The following is a 25,093-nucleotide window of genomic DNA, read 5'->3' on the forward strand; positions in this document are numbered from 1 at the left end:
ATAATTGTAGGGATGGAATATGAATTGCTCTTCCTCTGAGTCAGTCTATCCAAACTCAGGTTAGCAAGAATAATTCAGAAAGCAAAACATATCAATTACAGACATGAATCCAAAAAGAAAAACGGAAGCAAAAATAAAAATAAAGACTTACCTTTGCTCTAGGCTGAGGTCTCAAGCAATATATCATTTGTGGAATCGATAAAGTTTAACTTGGATTTTTCATAAATTATATTTATCTTAGCTATCTTATCTGTCTTTTATAAAAAAGGTTTCCACATAAGCAACTACACTGTGAAATATATATTATCTTATTTGTATTACATACAGAAGTTTCTTTAACATAAGCAACTACACTGTGCAATATATATTATCTTACGGGTTTATACAAAAGTTATTTTCTCTCTCTTTTATATTTGCTTATCTATTTTCAGACTGTACATACTGCCTCCCTTTTGATTCCTGCTGTGCTATTTAATTTTGATGCAAATCCAAATGACAAATAAAGTCTAAATGAGCAAAAACATCCACAACATAAAAGTTTTTGCTCATTTCTGTTGTGTTTGATTGATCATTAATAAAAAAAAAAAAAAAAACCAAAAACAAACAAACACTCGGCTGTAAAACTCTTTTCTACAAGCATAACGAGGGTAATTGACTACACACGTCACAGACACTACATTTCCCATAATGCTTCAATGCTACCGCGTTGCGCTCCGACGTCACAGCTCCTTTCCTTCCGCTTCCGGTCGTCTCTCAAGCGCCAGCTGCGTGGTTTAGCGGCGTTAGCTAGCCGAGCACACGTTCTCCTTTTCCACTCCGGCAACTGACGAGCTAAAAACTCACACCATGTCGTACCACGACGAGGAAGAAACACCGGCGGCGGCGGTACACACACACACACACACACACACTTTTCTTCCAGTCATTTGAACGCTTAATGATAATAACAACGATACGCGTGGTGGCTAGCTTTAGCCTTTGTACAGCTCCACCGGAATAACAGACAGTAGCTAACGATGAGCTAGCACGACATTAACGATGGCTGTAGCTTTGTTTGTGTGCAGAATACAACCATAACACCACAGTGTGTGTACAGCGGGTTAGATCAGCTAACGTTCATGATGACTGACTGTCTGCATTGGTAATCAATGTCTGCTCTGTTCACTTCCAGTACGATCCTTACACCTATCCAAACGACTACGACCTGCACACCGGTTAGTATTCTAATATCTGTTTATCTCTATGTATCCAACCGTGTGAGATCACCACTCCTTGTGCATGCAGTCTGCACATAATAACCTTATAGCTGTACAGACAGTGTGTCCTCCTGACTGTCCCTGTCTCCCTGCAGGTGACCCCAAAGCAGACCTGGCCTACGAGAGGCAGTATGAGCAGCAGACCTACCACGTCATCCCAGAGGTGATCAAGAACTTCCTGCAGTATTTCCACAAAACCATCTCCGACCTGATCGACCAGAAGGTGTACGAGCTGCAGTCCAACCGTGTGTCCAGCGAGAGCATTGAGCAGAAGATCTACGAGATCCAGGATGTCTACGAGAACAGGTGAAGGTCCATTTTCTGTGTGTGCGAACTTCTCCCATTGGTGTTGCCTCCTTTTTAACAGAGAAATTACAACTGTGTGTGTGTGTTTGCTATTTTATTCCTGTTCAGCTGGAATAAGTTGACTGACCGTTTCTTCAAGAACTCTCCCTGGCCAGAGGCTGAGGCCATCGCATCACTTGTTGGCAACGGTGAGTGTATCGTCTGTTTCTAGAGCGCTATCACTGGTTTTCCCACTGATATTAACTAATCACTGTACAAGCACCTCAAAAGGCAACATGATTGGTATTAATTCTGTTGTGTTTATGTTGTTAACAGTTGTATTAATTGACACTCCTCTGTTATTCTTTTAAGCTCACGTCTGTGTAGTTCAACAGCGGGAATGTTTCATTTCATTGTTTCCCCGTTATCTCCGACAGATGCTGTGTTCCTTATCCTCTATAAGGAACTGTACTACAGACACATCTACGCTAAAGTCAGCGTGAGTAAATGCTCAGTATAAACACTCGTCAGTCTCCCTCCGGATAACCGAGGAACGTTCAAAATGTGTGCAAACCTTCCCGGTATTTTGTTGTGACTGTTGTTTTCTTGATAATCAGGGTGGACCAACTTTGGACCAGAGGTTTGAGTCGTACTACAATTACTGCAACCTCTTCAACTACATTCTCAGTAAGTTACCAGAATGTGTCTTTACATTTTTTTCTCTCACCTGTAGCTATCAGTGTAAAATTACAATCAACGTTAGACGAGTCACGTGAGAATGTTTGTGATTGTGAACAGATGCTGATGGCCCTGCACCCTTGGAGCTGCCAAACCAGTGGCTCTGGGACATCATTGATGAGTTCATCTACCAGGTACACTGCATTTTATTCTTTATTAAATGTATCCTCAGAGACAAACACGAGTAAGAATCAGTGATGACATAGAGCCAGGTCAAATAGTAGCTGCCAGGAAAGGTTGAGTGTGTATTAATATGGCCCATGTGGATAACCACCGCTATCCTACTCCTCCTATCTTTTTACTTTGTATATGGACTCATAGAGACCTTTTACACATGTTGTATGTCTTGTTGTGTGTGTGTGTGTGTGGACCCCAGGAAAAGTAGCTGTAGTAGTAGTAGTGTCAACAAGTGGGGAAGAATAAGCCCATGGAAAGTGCTGGTGACACAGACATGGGAATGACACTTTTTCCTCTCCAGTTCCAGTCCTTCAGTCAGTACCGCTGTAAGACGGCCAAAAAGTCCGAAGAGGAGATCGAGTTCCTGAGGAACAACCCGAAAATCTGGAACGTCCACAGCGTCCTAAACGTTCTCCACTCTCTGGTGGATAAGAGCAACATTAACCGTCAGCTTGAGGTCTACACCAGCGGAGGTACGGAAGAATGTTTAGGAGGTATTTGTTGATGGGGATTAAAAATAAAGGGAAACGTGTTTTTAAAACCTTATTGTTATTATTTATTTAAATTAAACGCATTGGACCTCGTTAAAGTTACCAAAATACAGCACAGTTTAGCTTCTCTGTAGAGTTATAGTCCTGTAAAACTGTAGATTTAGTAGTTTGTAACCTCAGCATGTAGACTTCAGTGCACACCTCACAGTTGAGGAGTTATACGATGCAGCTAACATGTTATCTGTTGCCGTGTTGCAGGAGACCCAGAGAGTGTGGCGGGAGAATATGGGCGCCACTCCCTGTACAAGATGTTGGGTTACTTCAGCTTGGTGGGGCTCCTGAGGCTTCACTCTCTGCTTGGTGATTATTACCAGGCCATCAAAGTCCTAGAGAACATTGAGCTCAACAAGAAGGTAAGGCTTCATTTAGAGCACCTAATGTGGAGAGTGACACACTTGCTGCTAATGATGATGCTACTGAGTATGCCAAGCTCTTTTCCTTCTGTGTAGTCCACACTCCTGCATCTGTGTTATTTCCTGTCTTCCAGAGTATGTACTCCCGTGTGCCGGAGTGCCAGATCACCACTTATTACTATGTAGGTTTTGCCTACCTGATGATGAGGCGCTACCAGGATGCGATTCGAGTCTTTGCCAACATCCTGCTCTACATCCAGAGGACGAGAAACATGTTCCAGAGGTCAACGTATAAATATGAGATGGTCAGTCAGAGCTGCACTTCTTAGACAACATGGGAGGCTTAGCTATGGATCCTCCCACTTATTCCCCATACAGAATGTACAGAAAAGTTTGTTTTTGTCTTGAAAGTTTTTCTAAAAAATCGGACTCATTGAGACATTTGAAACGATCAAACTGTACTAAAGTTGAAACAGATGTCATTAAACTTGGAAAATCTGTTTTTTAGATTAACAAACAAAATGAGCAGATGCACGGACTGCTCGCCATCGCTCTCACCATGTACCCGATGCGTATCGATGAGAGCATCCACACCCAGCTGAGGGAGAAGTACGGAGACAAGATGCTGCGAATGCAAAAAGGGTATGAAAGAAAACTCATCAGATGGCGTTTGAACATCTGTATGTGAGGTTCACTGTTTGTCTCAATGTGTTGTCATTTCTTGTTGCCTTTATTTTACTACCACTTAAAATAGCCTTTTTTTTAATATTCGCTAGATAGCCCTATTTTGAGCTCCATTAAGCTTTTTGTTCTGTAGCACTGGTATTTATGCCCATACTGCATTTTATCAGGATAGAATTCTGTAGCAGCATTAATGTAATAAATCACACACATGTTCCCCTCTCCATCTCAGAGACCTGCAGGTGTTTGAAGAGCAGTTCAGCTTCGCCTGTCCCAAGTTCCTGTCACCTGTGGTGCCAAACTACGACAACGTCCACCCCAACTACCACAAAGAGCCTTTCCAGCAGCAGCTCAAGGTCTTTGCTGAGGAGGTTCAGCAGCAGGCCCAGCTCTCCACCATTCGCAGGTAGAGTATATCAACCTGTGTGTGGCATAGTTAAAGGGCCCCTTTGGAGTTGTCTGGTAAATAAACAGAAGTTGTTTGCCTTCAGTGTTGCCCACCAAAATACACTGTGTGAGGTCTAAAACACTACAGCATATCTTGGCGTATTACCCTCCGTTGATCAGAAGAATACTGTGACACTATGGGTAGGACTGAGATAAACAAAACAGGGACAGACTTGTCCAAAAATGGGGGGGGGGGATACCAGAGTCTAAAACTCAACATTGAACCTTTAATGTAATAATTTAGTGTTTTTATTCAACCATATGGCCCTTCAGAAAAATTATTTCTAGAGACTTGTTGACTCGGATGTGTCTGTACATATCATCTAAATCACAATCTGTCCTTGCAGCTTCCTGAAGCTGTACACCACCATGCCAGTAGCCAAGCTGGCAGGATTCCTGGACATGACGGAGCAGGAGTTCCGTATTCAGCTGCTCGTCTTCAAACACAAGATGAAGAACCTGGTGTGGACCAGCGGCATCTCAGCTCTGGACGGAGAGTTCCAGTCTGCTTCCGAGGTCGACTTTTATATTGACAAGGTGTGTTGAAGTCTGTTAAATGAAAGTGACTTGTGATATTGTCACGTATAAATAGTATGTCACAGGGGCAGATGGTTGACGGGGAACGTCATCTGCCAAAAGCAATGTTGGTTAAAATGACAGCAGATTCAGAAGGAACCTGTTATTTTTCACAGCACGTGCACATGCTGTATATATACCAGTTGAGATGTTAGGAGGCGATATGGCTCATTGTTGCAGACTGTTTTAAGTAGCTCTGTATGTCTGATGTGCGTTTCCTCTGTAACTCTCCCACAGGACATGATTCACATTGCCGACACTAAAGTCGCTCGTCGTTACGGAGACTTTTTCATCAGACAGATCCACAAGTTTGAGGAGGTGAGTAGTGATTCATTATGCCTCCCGCAAGGAAAGTGCAGTATTTTGAAGATGCTATTTATTTTAATATTTATTATTTAATTTTTAATTTTTGACCCACTTTGGAATTGTCACTGATGTTTTTATAAAAACAAATCTCCCGAACATACTTGGCTCTTAACGCACTCGTTCCATTGCTAGAACAGAATTATATTAAACACAGGCCTTCCAGTTGTAGCTTGGGTTTCAGAGACTGAAAAACAATCGCTTGTCTCCCTACAGTTGAATAGGACACTGAAGAAGATGCCCGCCTCCACTACCACTGCAGCAGCCGTGACCACCACAGCTCGAGCAGTCTGAGTCCTCTGCCCTCACAGTCACATTCAAGTTTTTTGACAGCTATTATTGATGAAAGCTTTTCTATGTAACCTGCTAATAATAAACGGATGGAGTGGTGTGCTACAACTCTTGGATGTCTTTTATTCCTTATCAAGTGGATACACTTTAACAACCACTAGGTGGCAGTATTCATCAAGTTGTCATATTGCCTCAGATGCTGAGTTTTGAAAAACTTAATTATGGATATAGAAAAGGGAAGTGACAAAAAAACAGTCATAGTCTGGTGAAGTTGTACGCATGAGTACAATAAAAGTCGTCACTGGGAGACAAAAAAAATATTTAGTTTCATGAATCTTTACGGGTTCTCAGATTCCCAGAGTCTTCTTCCTGTCTGCCCGGCTCATTTAATATCCTGCTTGAACTCATTCTGCTGCATTGGTTGTCATGTTGTTCTTGGCTGCTCTCCAATCATCATCCCACTGACAGAGGTCCAATGCTGTTGCATATTTCTTTTATTATCACAGATCATCCAACATTTCCCAACACAGATCTCAGGACTGGTGACAGTAATGACGAAGAAATAAAAACTTACAAAATGGGAATATAAAAAATTAATCTTAAAAACACACCACTCGTCATGAAACAGCATCAGTTGTCATATAAAGGAAAACAGAACAACATATGTCACCATAGCACAATATACACATACTCCAAACATCCAAAATTATTTTTTCCCTACCTGTTTTGGTAAGCCAGCATTTTTCTTCAAAAATATCTTTTAATTCCATCACATTTTCTATAAAATAAAAAAATAAAGCAAACCTCACTCATTTTGAGCATGACTCTTTTAGTCCCTCGGGTGGCAGTGTAAAGTCTCTGTGGGCACAATGCCATCTTAACGTCTATAAAAACAGGATCATTTTTTGTAAATTCCATCTATATGTCCTTACAAAGGCTTTCTTTAACTGCCTTTTAATATCAAATTTCTCATAAAAGATGCAAAGTTTTTTTTTTCATGTTGCTCTATTCTCAGACGAAGTTCATCCTTCTTCTATCTTCATTAGTAGAAGTTATTAGAGAAGAGCTGGACCAAGGTGTGAATGTTCACTGTTGCCCTGCAGACTGGGATTGTTTTGTCTTTTTGCCATTGATCCAAAAAAAGCTCTGTCATCAAAACAATACAGCAAAACAAATGCACAGGGGCCAGGGCCCCTCTTGCTCTTGTGTCAAGTGAAAACTCCCCTCTATAACCATCACAGGGAAATATCTGAAGTTCTCTTGTCTGAATTAAAGTCCATCTATAATTTCCCAACAACAAAATGTATCTAAAATCTGAAAGCGAAAAGTCTGCTGTCCCATCTTCACTCCTTCAACACTGATTGCATTGTTTTGCAAAAAGGAAAAATATCAGAACATGATAAGGAATTACGTCAATTTCTCAATGTCCCATTGATGGCCATCCGCTGGTCTGAGTGTGTGTTGCTTCATTTTTTTGAGTGTGTGTATTTGTGTTTGTGTGAGTGTATGCAGTCCAGGTATGACTTCAAAAGGATTAGCGAGAATGAGGCACCTTTTGATGATTATAAGGTCATGGTTCAACAAGCTTCTCCCATAGGGAGGCTTAGTCTCTTTTCCACTCAGCTCTTTGGAAGTCAGTGACACCAGTTGGTTTCGTCTTGCTGAAGACAAGAGCCCCCTTTTGAATTCCCATTTCCTAAAGGTTATTTGAATAAACCTTCTCTTGAAGTACCTAATTGGAGACCTTCAACATAAGGTCCACTCAAACCAACCCAATGGTGGGTAACTCCTCTTGCAGGGTGTCTCACTGATGCACTGAGGTCGGCAGATGGAGTTCCCTAGACTACACACACTCCTCCTCCAGTCCTCCCCAACCTTGTCAGGGTGGCAGTGTGGAGGCACAAGGACACACACGAGTCATGGTTGCGCTCAGACCAGCGAGGCCTCGGCTAGTCATAACTCTGTGATCTCCAGGGGACTCTCCGACAGGGTGTCCCCGTCCTTGTGACGGTGCATCGGAGTGGACTTGGCCGACTCGGTGCGGGCGTTGCGCTCAGAATAAAGCCCCCCGTCAGCGTTTAGTGCCTCCAGAGAACGAGCCAGGGCCCGCTGGTCGTCCTCTGGCAGGCTGTTGAGGTCAGAGGTCAGGAGGGTGCCTGTGCTGCCATGGACCACGTGTACACCTTCAGGACCCTTCAACTCCATAGGGAGCTTGTGCTTGAAGCGCAGAGTGCCGCGACCTCCGCCCATGCCCAGACGCTCGTCCTCATCATCGTCCAGGTCACTCTGGATCAGCTGTTGGAGGAGGACAGGAAAGGAGAGGGAGAAGAGAATGACAAGATGAGAGATTAATAACATGTTTATACAACACATCAGGATGACACAAATATAGCAGCTTTATAGGAGATAACTTTGAGGAAGAGCTGGAAAGAGGTAAACCAGGGGAAGGAAAAGGTTCAGGAGAGAAATTAGTAGATCACGTGCAGTAAAACACAACAAACTGGAAACTGATGAGTATTGCAGTATTTATATATTTGCAGTATTACAAACTGGGTGTGTGTGGGGGGAATTCAAAGTGCTGTAAACCCAACACTTCCTACTGCTGCAGCCTCACATAAAAAAACATTTAACTGGCAAAATGTGAATCACAGGAAAAGCATTGTGTTTGTCAGTGAGACTGGCACTATGTCTGCTATTGTTCATCAAACATGCGTCAACAAAAAAAGACTTCTTTATTATAACACCAGTTGCTCTTATTGGAGTTCTGACAAAGTATATGTAAGACCTGTAGTGTTATACCACACTTGCTGTTACAACCAGTAACCACAGGTGTTGCCAAATCAACCAACTGAAATCTTAAGGATTGTAACTTTAAGCTGTTTGGGAAGACTGCATGGGTGGGGGTTCTTCACATCAGAGCAATACAGAAGTGTAGGAAAGTGTAGAAATTGCACTCAACGCTACATTTCCTGCAATTGTCTAAACTTTCTGGCAATTTCTGTGTGGTAAACTCCATCCTCAGCTGAGTGCAAACTCTATTTGGCCCAAAGTGTGGTTCGAGGTAGCAGAGATAGCAGAGGTAGTGAGTAGGTGCCACGTCAGAGCAGCAGACAACACGTCAGAATGGGAAATCAAAGGAATGCAAGATCACTCTCCAGCGGTGTCAGACAGGAAGAGCACAGGAGCAGGTGCAGACAGAGCATCAGGTTTTCCCGAGCCCACCTCAGTGATTGATGACTGATCTCCCTGGCTGGTGGATACGGTGACGAGTCGAGCTGCAAAGAGCTTTTTCAGCCTCAGGTAGTCGTCCAGGACAACCTTGAGCAGAGAACCCTGACAGGACGGCAGTTAGGATCAAACAAAGTCTGTTACACCATCCACCTTTCACCTCCTCACTGTAATCATAAATGAGGAATGTCGGGCCCCTTATCTAAAATGCTGGATCTCAACAGCCTATTTTCCTGTCCTTGAGGCCTCCTCTCTTTGTTTTCTTCTTAGGACAAACTGGAGGAGGTCTTAGGTCCTGCCCTCTGACCTTGTCCCCCAAAGTGTTTTGGGAACGATGGAAGGAGAGAGTATATGACCAACAATCGTTATCTCTGGATAATCTAACATATGGCTGTCTCACCTTGATGGGCCCCTCCCTCATGATCTGGCCCAGTTTAGCAATGTTGTCGTACTCCTGAATGGCTGCTCTCAAGTAACGATCGTCCTCAGGCTTCGCTTGAGGCTCTCGACCAAATGTGCCCTGTGGGGATGACATACACACACACACGCATATTTAAAAATAGTCAGCTGTGAAATGGGGTTGACTTAGAGTCCTTGATAAAAGTTACAAACTTGTGTAACCCTGAGAAGGATGGCTTCGCTCTCTACCTCTCAGCATTGAAGCATGGTGCAAAATACAATCTAGGAAATTTAAACAAACTCAGATGAATGTTGGTACTGACGTGGGTCCGTGCAGGGCTGTTCCACAGGTCAGTTATCTCACTCAGATTCTCAGGCAGGTCGTCCTCGTGGTCAGCCTGAGTGGCCAGCTCCAGGTTGCGACAGAAGGGGTCCAGCCACACTGGATTAGCCCTGCAAATGGCATTACACACATCATTGACAAAATGCAAAGCAACTATAATGAGCTACAAAAATAACTCAAATTAGATTTTGACGTTGTCCTGCTTTTATGATATTCGTGTTATGGGGACGAAAGTTAAAATAGATTACCAGTATTATCTGGATTTTTGGATGTTAGGTTAATTAAAGGAATTGCTCATGTCATGCTTAATATGAAGCTAGGGCAGGCTATATTTTGTAGACTTCTTGAAGAAAAGCTTGTCCTTTAATCTTCTGAACAAAAAATAATGAGGGATCTTTTAGAGAAAAGAAGTGATGCAATATAAAATTCCCTTTAAGCAGTGTTTGACAAAGAAAACTAAGCTATTATCTTACCCCTCAAATGAGTACTTGTTAGTGTTAGGCATGTCCAGGATATCCATCAGTCCCTGGTTCCCTAGATGGTAGAGGACAGATAACTTAAAGAAAAACAGCCTTGCTTCAGTAGACCGACATGTTGTACATTAAAAGATGGTAAAACCACATCCTGACATCAACATCTGGCGGGACGTCCCCTCAACAAAGCTGCTTCTCACCTGTTGATCCAGCGACGATGGCTTTCAGCTTCCTCTGGTGTCTGCAACACATCAAAAGACATAAGTCACAAGATGGTAAACATGTTGATGTCGCTGCTCAGACTGACAGCATAAAAACATGCTCCATGACTGAGCATATTTCAAGTGACTCAGTGCACTCTAAATTCAAAACAAATATAGGTCAATGCAATATTTATTGAATGTTGAAGGATTCTTACACTCTGCGATAGTGCCAGTTCATTGTGACAAACAAAATGCCTGCCAAGCACAGCAGCACAGCCAGGATAATGATGACCAGCTGTGAAAGAGAAAAATAAAGTTTGAAAGCACCAAAACACAAACAAATCTGCAACAGTCTGTGGGTTTCCAGAGGTCCCAGCCTCACAGACCTGTAGTGTGGTGATGTCGTCAGGCAGTTTGTCACTGACAGCAGGCTGAACGTCCACAACGTTGTATTTCCTGAACAAGTTCCTCAGCTGCTCTTTGTTCTCGTCGATCATCTGAATTACCCTGCAAGACATTAAACAGCAGAACGAAGGTGAGCCAGCGTGAAAATCCTATGTGAATGTGTTCCTATTTAGCTTTGGAGCAAGATTTATTTAATTAACGAAGGTATACCTTTCAACATCTAGGATGGTGTTGGTCTGATTGTTGACAACGTGGATGAGCATGTCTGTTTGAGCATAATTCACCCTGCCCTTCTTGTCCACATGGAACTGGAGAAAAGGAGAAAAAGATGTCAGATATTTATACAACACACACACAAAAAAAAAAAACCCCAAACGTTACATTAACACATTACCATAAAAAGCCTAACCTGTATGTCATCTAAGTTGACAATGGCTCCAGTAATGTTGGACAGCAAGTTGATGAAATCTTCCTGATTTTCGCGGACCAAATCAGGGATCTCATTGAAGACTATCTTGACCCTCTGATCATCTCGGAGAATGTAGATGTTCACGTTGGTGGTTGTACTGTGTCCAGCGAAATCACAGGCCAAGATCTCTAGCTGAAAGTAACCCGGATTGTAGGCCGTGAAGAGGTCGTATGTTCGGATGATGCCATCTGTCAAACCTGTGGAAATCAGAATATTGTTTTTAAATGACAAATTAATTTGACTCAATGGCAAACAAGTTAATGTGGGATTGCATGCTATGTGATGTGTCATACTGTTTTTGTCATTTGTGTGTGAGAACTGAAGAAAATGAGAAATGTCTGCAGGAAGTGAGACTCAAGTCATGTTGAAAGCCAATTTGGTTAAAGCCATTTCAATTCATTTTTATATTTTTTATCAATTCAGATTCAAAAACATTTCATACTACTGATCATGGAGTTAAATGATAAATGTGGAGATATTCTGTGTTCATCACAGTGTCAACAAATCCAAAGAAAAAAACAAAACCAACAATGAATGTATCCTGCTAACAAGTATTGCCTGTGTATACAAAGCCTGACATATCTGTGTCATAAAGCTCCACTGTTTCCAAAAACAAGTCAGAAACTACTGACACCACAGCTGGGGGCTGGGGGTACACCAGATGAACTGGTTTTAGTTTCCTGCACAATGTGAATTTTTGCAATGCAGGTGCATAGCTGAATCAACTGTTGTAACTCTTCAATAGGCAACAAAATTTGCCAAGAGTGCTAAGGTCAGGGAAAGCTGTGTAGAGTGTATTTTCTGATTATAACACAACAATCAATAACCCACAGCTGACTTTACAGGGAAAAATACCATGGCACACAACAATTTGTGACACATATTTTTAACTCTAATAGTTGTGTTTTGAAAGTGAAACAATGTTTTTGGTATATTTTTATTTTTAAGTTCTGTTTTTACTATGTATATATATATATATATATGTGTGTTTGCGCAATAAAAATAATTTACATGCTGCAACTTTTTCATGCATTCTGATTCTTTCATAAATTGTATCATTTTGTTTAAACAACGCTTTGTTTAAAATTTAGTTTAATAAAAAAATACCGTGATATACGGTGATATACATTTCTGGTCATTGTTGGTATTGGGCTGTCTCTAAATTGTGTATAAATGTTTCAAAACAGCCTGAATATTACATTCCAAAGCTCACCGATGGTGAAGATGCTGCCAACATCCTCACTGCCATTGCTCTGTGACTGGAAGTAGCGGATTGTAACAATATGGTACTGGACCAAACTGTTGTTGCCAATGTCATTATCTATAGCCACCACCTTGATCAAATCTGAGCCCACTTTGGCGTTTGCTGCAACTCCTGAAACAAGGAACGCAAAGAGCAAAGGTTATGGTTTTACATAGACCAGCATACACATATACGCAAGAATGCAAAGAATTACCTGCAGTGTACTCTGCCTTAGTGAAGCGTGGTTTCTGGTCATTGATGTCTTCCAGTTCAATGCGGACTTCCAGCAGGCTGGGGTCACGGGCAGGGTCCAGTGCTCTGGTCTGTGCTGCTCTCTGACCCCTGGGAGGAGTCCAGCTCCTGTTGCTGGAAGCCTTGATGATGATGGTGTAGAACGGGATCTCCTCCCTGTCCAGGTCCTTGAGCAACTTCAGCTCTCCATCTAGACTCAGGCCAAAGTTTCCATCACTGTTTCCCCCTGCAGGAAGAGATGGAAAGGATGTGTGTTCAATCATCTACAGCACTACAGTAATTAGCTTTAAATAGAAAAGAAACACAGATGGATCTACACAAAGGTCCTCATTATTCAAAGGCTTTTGAAGTAAGAGGACTTTCATCTGACCACACAATGGCTGCAAGAGACAAACTGCATGGATCTAAATAGGAGAAACTCTTCATTCTCTGGTCTGGATCTTGTCTCTGGGACACCACATCACCTGCAATAAAGTAGTAGACAACGGCATTGGAGCCTTCATCTGCATCCACAGCTCTTGTTACGTTCCCCACCACGGTACCCGGAGGGGAGTGCTCAGGCACTGTCAGCGTCTGGTAAGGCAAGCTGCCACGCTGAGGTGCACACACACACACGCAAACACATACGAACCAAGAGTAAAACGTCACACACAGTTTAATAGCAGTTCTTATGTACAGATGACCACATTAGGACGTCTTCAGAGAGCTTCATACTCACCGGTGGTTTGAGGAAGACGGGTTCATTGTCGTCAATGTCTAACAGAGCCACCTGCAGAGGCTGTGTGGTCTCGTAAGGCACTGGCTGGCCCATGTCACGGGCCACAATGATAAGCTGAGAGAGTCGTTTACACTCAGTTAGAGACACACATACCTAAGCACGTACATATATGCAATACATTGACTGCACATACTGCACACACACACAGCTGACTCACGCTGTGCAGGGCCTGTTTTTCTCGGTCCAGTTTAACAGTAGTTGTGATGACTCCGGACATGGCATCGATGTGGAAGTTTTCCCAGTCTCTGTTACCCGCTCCAGTCTGCAGGAAGCCATAGCGGACCTCTCCGTTCACCCCCTCGTCAGAGTCTGTTGCATGCACCTCATACACCGGCAGGCCTGGGGGCTGCTCCTACATGGAGAGCAGAGAAGGTCAGTATGTGCTCGTGTGAACTTTGTATCTTGAAGGTCAACTGCAAAAGTAAGGTATTCAGATGTACAGACAGTTTATAGAACATCAAAATCTGGACCTCTTTACCTCGTAAACATTTTGATATGTCATAGCAGGAAAAGGATAGGTGTAATTAATAACATTAAATCTCCAATAACAGATTGGCACCCTAGGGCAAAAAACACTTATGTATTATTAACATGGAGCTTCATTCCATTGTAGCTGTGTTTTCTGTCCATCTAGTCTAATATTTACTCTCCTTTTCGGTCTGCTATGCTCTCCACCAACTCCTGAGGGAAATATTTGGGTCTTTGGCACTTAAAAGCTGCAGTATGTTCACCAGCTAGTTTCTAATGCTTGGTGCTGAACTAAACAGCTGTGTAACTCAAACAACAGACCTTTGTAGGGTTTTTGTTGTGGTTTGTGATGATTAGTACAACCCCAACAAATTTCCGCGCTGGGATCTATAAAGTGTTTCTGATTCTCATCGTCAATTAATTGGTATACCCCCTTATTAAAGCTGGTATGCAGCATTGGTATCGCCCTGATACTGACCTTATGAAGCTGACATGGTATCGGCCAGATGTGAGTGATCCACATTAAATAACAATTTCATCATCAGTGTCCACATAAAATGTATTGTTTTATTCAACAAGTCACAGTGGCCCACTGACTCATATTCATATAGCAGTACAGCACTCACTGGTGTCACATTTGTTCCACATAGTGAGTGGATGTTACACAGATTGTGAGTAAAAGGTCAATAGCATTGGACTCAGTATTGGTAGATGCATGCAGTGTGGGTATTGGAAGAGAAAAATCCTATTTTTGTGTAAATTGTCTGCTTATATAAAACTTATATCATCAATAACATTTAGAGAAAAAAAAGGGACAATGACATGCATAGAGACAAAAAAGTGCAAATACCTCTGAGATATGAATGATGGTTCCGTTGGCAGGCCTGACAAACACCGGTCTATTGTCATTGACGTCTATGACCGTAATGATTAGGTCTGCCGTGCCCCACAGGGGAGGACGCCCCTGGTCTGTAGCCACCACAGTCAGGTTGAAACGTTCAGAAGACTGAAGCAGACGGCGAGAACGCACCATACCAGTGTTTGGATCCAGGGAGAACGCATCTAAAAAGACAGAGAGAGATCAGGGACTAGCATGTAGATATGAATGCTGAACCATAGGTAGCCCCATATGTGTCTTTTCAAAGTCTGAGCAACATTCTTTTCACTAACTAAATATGTAATAAATAAGAACTACAAAGGGAATATTTAGAGACATCTTTAAGAAATGTTTAAATTTGTATTGCGATAAAATGAATAATTGTGCTTTCAAAGGCCGCTTTAGAATATTCAGTTAGGTAACCCTACTGAGGCTTTTATTAGTACAGTCATACCTGAATGGGCTCCTAGCATGCTGTAGAGTACTGCTCCATTTTCTCCTTCATCCAGGTCAGTAGCCCTCACTGTGATCACAGATGTTCCACTGGGCTCATTCTCAAACACGCTGGTGTTGTACACTCGCTCAGTAAAGCGTGGCCGATAGTCATTGATATCGAGAACTGTCACCAGGACCTGACAGGCGCCAATCGAGAGGAAGTATGAAGATGAGTTCAGACACAGAATATTCTGAACACAAAGTTATAATCTAGAAAAGGCCATGTGGAGCTCGACCAATACATCGGCTTCTGAGTTGTGAGTATTGTATGCATAATATACTTGTTTCTGATATGTTACATTCAAATTAATAATGTATGTTTTTCGTAACAGTTTAAAAGCCAGTGATCTCTACCTGGACAGAGTTCTCTCGTCTGTTGTTGGAGCTGCCACCAGGGTTGTCACGGGCAACAGCGGTTAAAGTGTAGTGATCCTTTGTCTCTCTGTCCAGAGGAGAAAGGATGTAGATCTCTCCCTGACACAGAGGAGAGGGAATGATTAGGAAGGAAGTACAGACACTGGCAGGGAGTGGTGGTTTTATCAAGACAACAAGACCTTTATTTGATTGTGTGACAGAAATAGAGAATGGAGGTCAAATATGTAGATTGTCTTTAGTACACGCCAATGTTTTGTTTAAAATTTAGTTTCCATGCAGGATGACATTCAGAGGCTGATTGAGCAGATGTGCTGGTGTATAGGTTAACTCACAGTTTTTGGTTTGATGCCAAACTTGCCTTCCCCGTCTACAAGGCTGTACTCGATGACAGCAAAGAGACCAGAGTCAGCGTCTGTAGCGCTGACACGAACTATGGTGGTGCCCAGGTTCACGTTCTCAAACACAGGCTCCTACAAACACAGATAAAGACACACTTTGGCTCTGGGACACTACAAGGATATGCCATTTGCTTTCGTGGGTGCAATTTGTTTGTTATAGCTCTGTTCAGTACCTGATATGAGGGTTGCAGGAAGACAGGGTTGTTGTCATTCACATCCACTATGCGCAGATAAACTGGCAGCTCAGTGATCCTGGGAGGAGTGCCATGGTCCTGGGCCCGAATAGTGAAATTCAACCACTGTACTTGCTCGAAATCCACCGTCTGGTTAGCTATAATCTTGCCTGGGAAATGTGTAACACGGTGATAGAAAGAGTTAGGAATCATTTACGAGACGAGAAGTAATTCTTATGAAACTTTGGAAATGTCTTGAACGAAACAGGTCATACCAGTGGAAGGGTCCTCCAGTCTAACGTATCCTCCGCGGGGCAGGTGAAGCAGCTGGTAGGTGACCTGGCCGTTGGGACCTTTATCCGGGTCTACAGCTGTTACTGATAGCAGCGTTGTGCCTGGCTGAGCTCCTTCTAAAATCTGCTCTGTGAAGTTGGACACTCCGAAGGGCCGGAAACGAGGGGCATTGTCATTTACATCCAACACATTTATGGTTAGTCTCGCTATAGAGGAGAGGAAGAGAGATGCAGAGTGAAAATTAGAAGAGAAAACTGAATGCAGATGAAATTGAAGATAAGCTTCATGTTAGAAAATGGACTTACCATTGGGAACACTTCCTGACTTGTCAATAACCTCACTAGCGTTGTCATGGACAGACACAATGATCTCAAATGTAGCTACCAGTTCTCTGTTGAGGGGGTTGCGTACAAACACTGCACCTGAAAATTCACCAAAACAAAACAAATTATTTTATTTTCCCAAATAGACACAATTTATTCACGATAATAGGCTTATATCATCTATCATCTAACATAATCCATCAAAATTCAAGATCATGACTCACCAGTGTGTAAATCAATGCCAAAGGACTCCTGAAGGCCATCCACTGGGTTGTTCCCATCATCCTTTGCCTCCACTGAGATGATGTAATACTCCAGCCGGGGATGCAGATCGGGGTCCTCAGCAGTCAGCGTGGCCACCACCACACCAGGCGGCGTGGACTCGTTGACGCTTATCATGGTTAAAGGCTCTATAAAACGGGGGCGAGAGTCGTTTACGTCATCCAGGATGACCGTCAGGGTGGCCGTGCCCGACATAGGGGGCGTGCCACGGTCACTTGCCATGACGACCAGTCGGTAGGACGCACGCTCTTCTCTATCGAGGGTAGTGTTGCCCACCAGGACAGCGCCAGAGAGCGAGTCGACCACAAAGCGGTCCTGAGCCCCGCTTTCAAGGCGATACGTGAGCCAGCCATTAGAGCCTGAATCAGCATCGGTGGCGGACAGCTGGGTCACCACCACACCTAGAAGAGACAAAGTAAAGACAAGGATACAAACTTTGAGGACATTTGTATTCTTGTAAGCAGTCATTGCCATTTCCAACCCTTAACCATCACACAGGGGAATGCAATGAAAGGACTGTAAGTGTAGATAATCACAGGAAGGAATTTAAACTTATTAATTTAATATACTTTTCTGTCAGTGAAAACTTAAAGTCATATTCCTGCCAGCCCACGCATATACACAGTTCATTAGGCACAAGCCGACCCACACACCAGTGGGGCTGTTCTCTGGGAGTCGAACGCTAAAACTGGATGGGCTGAAGACAGGAGGGTTGTCATTCTGGTCCAGGATGGTAACTGTGAGAGGGACGCTGCTGTTTAAACCTCCTATGTCCTCAGCAACCAGAAACAGCTCCACCCGAGGCTCCTGAAACGCCTCACGGTCCAACTTCGCCCCCTGACGCACATGTATCACACCTGCAGAGAAATACCGAGATATTAACAACTGCATTGCATTTTGTTTTTCATGCCTCTCTCTGTCTACTTGCTGAAGAGTAGTAATGTTACCAGTATCAGCATCCACAGTAAAGAGGTCCACCCTGGCTCCCAGAAGGCGGTACTTCACTACAGCATTGGGTCCAATGTCTTTATCCTCAGCCAGAACTGGCCCATTTAATACTGCTACAGTGTTGCCTGAAGGATGACAGAGAGAAAGAGAGGGACAGGTGGAGAATTAAAATGATCACAGTCAGGCTAGAATGTTTCACACTAAGCCAGCAAGCCCCCCGGTAATGTAGCTGCTACAAATTCACTAAGTTTGACTTGAAAGTAGTCTTGGCAAATGCCTGATTTGGCTTTTCTAACTCAAAAATGTCCAGCAGACATTTTAAAATGTTACTGTCACCACTCTGATAACTGTGATAAACTAGGACTCATATTCTGCATTCAAATAATCTAACTGACTGCTGTTGTGAGTCATTGGTCACACATTGTGAACAAATCCATTTTAAGATGCAAAGAGGTGATCTCACCTTTAACTTTTAATGTGAAAAAAAAAACATAACTGAATATAGCTGTATGTAAACAAAGTCAGGAAGTGGGTGTCACACAGAGTTTTGTGGCACGATGTTCTGTGCCTTTTTGCCCCTGCTCATGGGAAAAAAGAAAGATAGATACACCAGCATGAGTGGTACCTGCTGCAGAGTTCTCTGTGATCTCAGCCCTGTAGCTGGTCCTGGTGAATATAGGCCTGTTGTCATTCTCATCCAGAATGGTGATCACCAAGAGGTCTGAATCCTGGTGGTGAAGGTCAGGACAGGGGGGGATGAAGACACAATTATATGAGCAAAGGATTACGTGGTATGAGAGTAAAGATGAGAATATAAATGAGGAGAGAAAAATAAGTTTATCAGTCCTCAAAGAGGCAAATTGCTACAAAGCACTCCGCTGTTACAGAGCAGCTGGAATAGACATGTTTTGTAGTTGCTGTGCTGTTCACACACCAACAGGCTGGTTTCATAGTGCTGGTGGTTGATTTTCGCAGCTCTGCGAAGTTTCGCACCCCTTCAAACAGAGTTAAACCACATAACTGTTTTTACAGAAAAAGCTTGCAAGTACACTCCTGCTTATTTTAAGTAAATAATGTGCATGAGATTCTTATTATTATTCTTTCTTTACTTTGGTTATATGTCACAATGGTCACATCTTGAAAAAATAACGTTATTGGAATATTGATACAGAACACATAGGCCCATAAACCGAGCCGAAAACTGCAAAATTACTTAAATGCAGGCTGCCTTATCAGCCTAAATAATTAATAAATAAATCACAAAAGGCCTGCTTTAAGAAAGGTGTCCTGTAACTTTTGCGTTGGCAGTGTGCAGCTCATTCAGATTATAGTAAAAAGGTCTTTGAATTCTGCAACATCACATTTTATTGTCAATTGGGGCTGCCCATTGTGCAAAACTAGTAATTGCACCTACAAATTGTGTGATAACATGAATTACTCAAAAGCTGACTAGAAAAGATACAAGGTTTTATGTCAGTGGCAATGATTTGATTGTTTCTGTGGTCTGAGAGTGTAAGAATGTGAATAAAGTGTGAAAGCTTGAAGCGTATGTGCACAGGAGAGTGGCGTTACCCTTCGAGCGATGCGTGGGTTCTCAGGGTTGTCTTTGACAGTGATGGTGAGTCTGTACTCAGCCACTCGCTCTCTGTCCAGTGGTCTGTTCACCTGCACCACACCTGTCTGACATATACAGAGAGGAGAAGCTGTGTGTGTTTAGAGATTCATTCCCGATTATCACATTACCCATGCACACCTTGGAGTATTGTCTTCAGTGTTTTCACCTTCCCTCCTCTAAAAGCCATGCAGTATTTGTATACATGGTAATATATGTTTACGGTAAATTCACCAATGTGTGTGCTGCCACCATTTGCTGATCTGTTAACATATCTGTAGCAAGGCTGTTCAGGTGGTAAGACTGTAGATGAAAAGGAGCAGGAACACCTGTCCCAAGTCAGGTTAAACTGACAGCCTAATGTGTGATCATATCTGGAAGCTGCCAGTCACAAGACTTGCACTTCAATATTTCCCCTTTTTCACCACCTGCTCCACCTTCACCTCATCAGTAATTCATGGTTTTTCTGTCTTTACTACTTTACACCACACCCAGCATCACTGATGGATGTGGTTGGGTGTGGCCAGAAGGGTGCTCAGTTTAGCAGGTCTTGGAGTACACCTGTACAGTGTGAAAAGTTAAACCACTAGTGGCCAGCAGATTATAAGATAACTATTGATCTCACACTGGGGGAATTCACTTGTTACAGCAGCTCCAGATGTGTAACACAGCAGATAGAAAAAAAGAAAATACACTATTGATAACAAAATAAAATAGAAAAAATACAAAATATGAAGAAAAAAGTATAGACAGTATGTTTATACAGATGTCTACAGTGTCATGCAGGGGGTGAGAGGTGTTAAGTTACTTCACACCTTGCCTTTTTCTCACCGTGTCATTGACGTAGAAGGCTCCATCCTGGTTCCCAGCAGTGATGTTGTAAGAAAGGAGCGCGTTGTGTCCGCTGTCTGCATCTTGCGCTCGGACTCTGGCCACAGAGGTGTGTATGGAGGCGCCTTCGCTCACACTGGTGTTGTAAGGCAGGTTCAGGAGGACTGGGTCGTTGTCATTGATGTCTTGGACGAGGACCCCAACCACCACCTGCAGAAAAGCGATCCGGACAAAGGCAAAACTTTCCACCATTAATGTCAAAAAAACATCCCAGTTGTCAGTCAGAGCATGTTGGAAGTTTTTAACAACATAACCATAAAATCATGACCAGTCCTAATTTTCTTTTTATTTTAAATGTAAAATTGCCACAGTATCTATCGGCCAAATCTACTTTTTGAGATGTATTGCATGTTTAACTGGCATGATGATGGATTTGGTAGAGTAGTATAGTTTGTGAGTATATACATATATATATACGTCATGTACAAACCTCACAAACCGCCTCTTCATTTGTCGGAAATGTAAGTGTTCAGAGTGTTTAGAGCAAGCACAGAAGTGAAACTTGCGTGATCCTGATTGTTCAAGAGGATATGGTAAGACTGTGTTCCCACTTGCGTGTGTTTGTGTAATAAAGGCCCACCGAGCTGTTGCGAGACGGGGTTCCCAGGTCTCGTGCTGTGACAGTGATGTTATAGAACGCTGTTGTCTCTCTGTCCAGCTCAACATCCTTCCTCACCCGAAGCTCTCCCTCCACAGGAGAAACCATGAACTCATCTGAGCGAGAGAGAGATGAAGAAAGAAGCTCATAGACACATAGCAAGGACTTAAATATCACTCTCTCGTCAGAACAATCCAGTACTAACTTTGGTGATCTCCTCCGGTGATGCTGTACTCCACTTTGCCGTTGAGCCCAGAGTCTTCATCACTGGCTCTTAGAGTACAGACTCGAGGTCCTGGCTGGCCCTCAGTCACCTCGAAGGGTCCCTCATAGGCTCTGGGGAAAGTGGGCGTCACATCGTTCACATCTAGGACATTTACCAGCACCTGAGGAAGGAGAGAGAGGGATGAGAGAGGCGACTGATTGTGACATGTACATGTATGTGTGGCAGAAATAGGATGAACACTGAAAACTAGTTCACAATAATGTATGGCTAGCTCTACCACTATATCATAACATAAATATATTAATGTATTAATAGAAGGATTTCCACACTTTAGACATTAAATTAAAAAATTTCAGTGACTTTCAAGGTTTTATGTCTTGAAATCCAAATGAAAATGTTCTTTATGTAGGTATAAAGAATGGATTTGGATGTTTTGGGTATTATTTTAATCTGGATTCTGCAGACTGTTTTCTAAAAATAGAAAGCTATCACGGCCATCCACCAATTGTGCAATTTTTTCTTATTTTATTTCTCAAGTCCCAAAATTTCAGATTTCTTTTTTATTAAATATTATCATATTTGTTAGTATCATGAAAAATTTCAATTATTTTTTCAATAACTCAAATAATTGCTTAGTTTAAAAACAGCAAAAAAGGCTGTCTTTAAAATGCTTGTCTTGCCAAAGTCAAAAGACAAAACCATCAAATCCTCACATTGGAGGAGCTGGAACCAGCAACTGTTTAGCTTCTTATATTACCTGAATGATTACTTATTTTCTGTCAATCTACTAAGACTCATCGTTTCAGCTCTAAAATCTTAAATATTATTTACATAAAAAAAAAGATATAATAAGGTATATAGAGTGTGTCTCATTTGCATAATTACTGTTGTGCTGGATGTCAAGCGCAGAGCAGGATTTGCACACTGGTCCGTTGCTGTGACAACCAGTGCATAGTGTCCGTTGCTGATCTCGAAGTCCAGCTCCTTCACAGCTGTAATCCTCCCCTAAATACACACACATACACATCACACACAGAAGGTTAATGTATGGAGTTTTTTGCAGTTGCTTGTATCACTACAGAACAACAATTAACACGTCTTACCGTGATGCTGTTAATATTAAAGGTCTGAATCAGGTTGCCGTGAGTAATAGCATATCGCAAGGTGCCGTTCAGACCCTCATCGGGGTCGATGGCTGTTACCGTGGCGATGGTGGCACCCACTGTTTCTGGTCCCTCGCTCAACACTGTGACATACTCCTCCTCAGGAAACTCAGGGGCGTTATCGTTCTCATCCACAATGTGAACATAGATGGTGGTTGAGGTCTGTGTGAGAAACAGACAGACATGGTAAAACTTTTATAGCTATTATACTTCTATTTATGGCTTACTGTATTCAATTCTACTGGCAATATATGATTCACTTCCAGCATACAGTGTCAGCTGGGCCTGCAAGTGAGTCTAAATTTGATCTTGTAGTCCATTCATCACTATAATGTTGAAAGATTCTACGGTGATGTATCATCATATAAAAGGAGCAAATATCACAAATGAGGACTCTACCAAATCTACAAAACAGCAAGCTAATCTGGTAATCACTGTTTTTTCTTTTATAATAACGACTAAACAATAATATCTTGTCAATCATCAGTAATTTATCTAAACGCCTTGTTTTTTTTCACTTCATGTTGGATCCGCTCCTACACCTGACATATTGTTCACTTCCAGTGTGACTAATATAGTTTTTCTGCAAGAAAGGAAACATGGTTTTGCACAGTTTTTACTTACGATGTGATATTCAGGATTCATTTAACATGGGTGAATTGGTCAGTAGACTTGAGCGTATTTTGTTACAGACAGAAAGAAAGAATATCCTGTGAGAACCAAAAGGAAATCTGAAAGGGTAAGTGAGGCGAAGAGAAGACAAATGTTCTGATTCCGTATTGTGTCATCTACACACTCTGAAGGGAAAGGAGAAGTAGAAGATAGCTAGTGCATTCTGAAAGAAACTACTACTCAAACTGAAACGTTCTAGTGCAAAGTAAAAGTATCACTATGTGGAGTAAAAGTTGTTTTGAGCTAATTCCTGCTCCACCAGTCTGACCTTGTAGTTTCCCTCCCAGTTCTCCTCTCAGTGCGACTATAAAGGTGGACCAACGACTGGCACCCTCAGGCTGTGGCGATTAAAGAGGCTGTATCAGTTTCACAATATTGTGATGTGTGTGTGTGTGTGTGTGTGTGTGTGTGTGTGTGTGTGTGGAGAGCAAAAGATGACTAACAATTTCAACTAAAGACACAACAGGTTATCCAAACATCACAGAAACTTTCATTATTCATTGTTATGTTAATAACGTGCAACCATGCAGCCATATATTTGGCTATACTATCCAAAAGAACACAATAAAGTGCACTGCACATACTGCTCATGTGTGGAAGACAATGTACGTATCATAATTAAATTTGGAAAAAACAAACCAACAAACAAACATTTTCTCACAAATTCAAGTTTGTTAATGTGTCATAAAGTTTTGCATCTGTAGAAATGTCATGTTCATGTGTATTTAAAATGTGTGCAGGAATATTTTCAACAATGAGGTTTCAGCCTGTCAGTGGATGCCACTCTGACGCTACAAGCATCAGTTTTGACCTTGTTTTTACGCTTGAGCTGACTAGAGACAGTCAGCACGTTGCCCACTGACCATCCAATCACAAAAAGTGTCTGTCCAGTCGGGGTAAAAGGCTGTGGTGCTTTCTGGTTGCGTCTACCATTTTGGGTTTCTGGGGACCAGGCCTCACTGATTACTGTGCAATCACACAACTTTATTCACAGATTCTGGTAAAACTGGGCAATTTGTGTTGGGTCTTGTGATGTACTCTGGCTGCTCTGTCTTAACTCTCAGTGATTTACAGAGTTTCCTGATGGACAAATAGCTTTACTTGTTGCCAGAGTCACTAACTTCTGCTAACTGCAGCTGCTGTTAGACGCAGCTAGCGGTCCTGTCAGCTGACAGTGCCCGGACTGGGAGCTCGTAGCGGAAGGGGAGTGTTGCTGTTTACACTTCTAGCACAGAAACTTTGGATCGCTGGGAGGAGGAAGTTTTCAAACCAGAACCAAATACAGCGTCCGAGACTGACGGAGGTCAGTTTTATGACAGGGAATACAGAACCAAGGTGGTTTTCTTGCTGGGTTTGGCTCCATTCAGGCCTGGTGGGCGCTGACTGATGCCTGACCTTCCTCTCATTCCTCTCCCGTTTCACGCCTCTCCTGTCCTTCTGTGTCTTTGTTGTGAATCAGAGTCCTGGTTGGCGCCGCTGTATATGTAAATGCTGCTGCAACATGCTGATCGGCTAGTCAGCTCAAGCGTAAGAACACGGTCGAACTTTGTGCTTGTAGCTCATAGCCTGCAGCTTCAGTGTTACATACGCTGACTGAAAATGTGTGTGCCCTTCTCTCAGACACAGCACAATTTTTCATTACACTTGTCCACAAACTTGTCCACACATGCACAAAATAAGCTACAAAGCTCTATTACTCATTCACAAACTTTTTTTTCTTTTCTTTTTCTTTCTTTTTCTTTCTTCTTTTTTTTTTTTTTTACCAATTCACAGATTCAGATATGTGC

At 42.5% G+C, this 25,093-nt stretch overlaps 2 protein-coding genes across 2 annotated transcripts in view; one reads left to right on the forward strand and one right to left on the reverse strand.

The window, feature by feature from the left end:
* Positions 1-721: 721 nt before the first annotated feature.
* eif3s6ip (eukaryotic translation initiation factor 3, subunit 6 interacting protein) lies at positions 722-5,826 on the forward strand. Its single transcript, XM_051415693.1, has 15 exons — positions 722-885; positions 1,172-1,214; positions 1,352-1,562; positions 1,671-1,750; positions 1,979-2,040; positions 2,159-2,228; positions 2,340-2,413; positions 2,758-2,929; positions 3,206-3,360; positions 3,495-3,665; positions 3,869-4,002; positions 4,274-4,447; positions 4,836-5,025; positions 5,302-5,382; positions 5,644-5,826. The coding sequence occupies exons 1-15, from the start codon at positions 847-849 to the stop codon at positions 5,719-5,721; spliced, it is 1,734 nt and encodes a 577-aa protein (XP_051271653.1). The 5' UTR covers positions 722-846; the 3' UTR covers positions 5,722-5,826.
* A 368-nt stretch (positions 5,827-6,194) lies between these two features.
* cdh23 (cadherin-related 23) overlaps positions 6,195-25,093 on the reverse strand; it is a 154,787-nt gene continuing 135,888 nt past the window's right edge. The window contains exons 38-69 of the mRNA XM_051415680.1: positions 22,575-22,796; positions 22,357-22,476; positions 21,451-21,631; positions 21,228-21,361; positions 20,588-20,797; positions 19,717-19,824; positions 18,770-18,872; positions 18,144-18,269; positions 17,850-18,053; positions 17,139-17,597; positions 16,897-17,013; positions 16,573-16,797; positions 16,298-16,467; positions 16,059-16,196; positions 15,706-15,825; positions 15,311-15,488; positions 14,830-15,041; positions 13,669-13,863; positions 13,452-13,565; positions 13,198-13,327; positions 12,696-12,959; positions 12,452-12,613; positions 11,179-11,435; positions 10,980-11,077; positions 10,751-10,871; positions 10,580-10,659; positions 10,362-10,402; positions 10,162-10,222; positions 9,669-9,798; positions 9,347-9,466; positions 8,941-9,051; positions 6,195-8,013 (exon numbers count right to left, since the gene is read on the reverse strand). Coding sequence (XP_051271640.1) covers positions 7,672-8,013; positions 8,941-9,051; positions 9,347-9,466; positions 9,669-9,798; positions 10,162-10,222; positions 10,362-10,402; positions 10,580-10,659; positions 10,751-10,871; positions 10,980-11,077; positions 11,179-11,435; positions 12,452-12,613; positions 12,696-12,959; positions 13,198-13,327; positions 13,452-13,565; positions 13,669-13,863; positions 14,830-15,041; positions 15,311-15,488; positions 15,706-15,825; positions 16,059-16,196; positions 16,298-16,467; positions 16,573-16,797; positions 16,897-17,013; positions 17,139-17,597; positions 17,850-18,053; positions 18,144-18,269; positions 18,770-18,872; positions 19,717-19,824; positions 20,588-20,797; positions 21,228-21,361; positions 21,451-21,631; positions 22,357-22,476; positions 22,575-22,796 — 5,253 coding nt within the window. The 3' untranslated portion in view covers positions 6,195-7,671. The remainder of the gene's footprint in view (positions 8,014-8,940; positions 9,052-9,346; positions 9,467-9,668; positions 9,799-10,161; positions 10,223-10,361; positions 10,403-10,579; positions 10,660-10,750; positions 10,872-10,979; positions 11,078-11,178; positions 11,436-12,451; positions 12,614-12,695; positions 12,960-13,197; positions 13,328-13,451; positions 13,566-13,668; positions 13,864-14,829; positions 15,042-15,310; positions 15,489-15,705; positions 15,826-16,058; positions 16,197-16,297; positions 16,468-16,572; positions 16,798-16,896; positions 17,014-17,138; positions 17,598-17,849; positions 18,054-18,143; positions 18,270-18,769; positions 18,873-19,716; positions 19,825-20,587; positions 20,798-21,227; positions 21,362-21,450; positions 21,632-22,356; positions 22,477-22,574; positions 22,797-25,093) is intronic.

The sequence above is a fragment of the Dicentrarchus labrax genome, unplaced genomic scaffold, assembly GCF_905237075.1.
Source record: "Dicentrarchus labrax unplaced genomic scaffold, dlabrax2021, whole genome shotgun sequence".
NCBI lineage: Eukaryota > Metazoa > Chordata > Actinopteri > Moronidae > Dicentrarchus > Dicentrarchus labrax.

Bases quoted from the DNA above. Each gene is read 5' to 3' on its own strand.
- eif3s6ip (XM_051415693.1), top strand. From the start codon at position 847: ATGTCGTACCACGACGAGGAAGAAACACCGGCGGCGGCG. The intron at 1,751-1,978 runs GTGAGTGTATCG...TATCTCCGACAG, and splicing joins CGCATCACTTGTTGGCAACG to ATGCTGTGTTCCTTATCCTC. The intron at 4,448-4,835 runs GTAGAGTATATC...CTGTCCTTGCAG, and splicing joins CAGCTCTCCACCATTCGCAG to CTTCCTGAAGCTGTACACCA.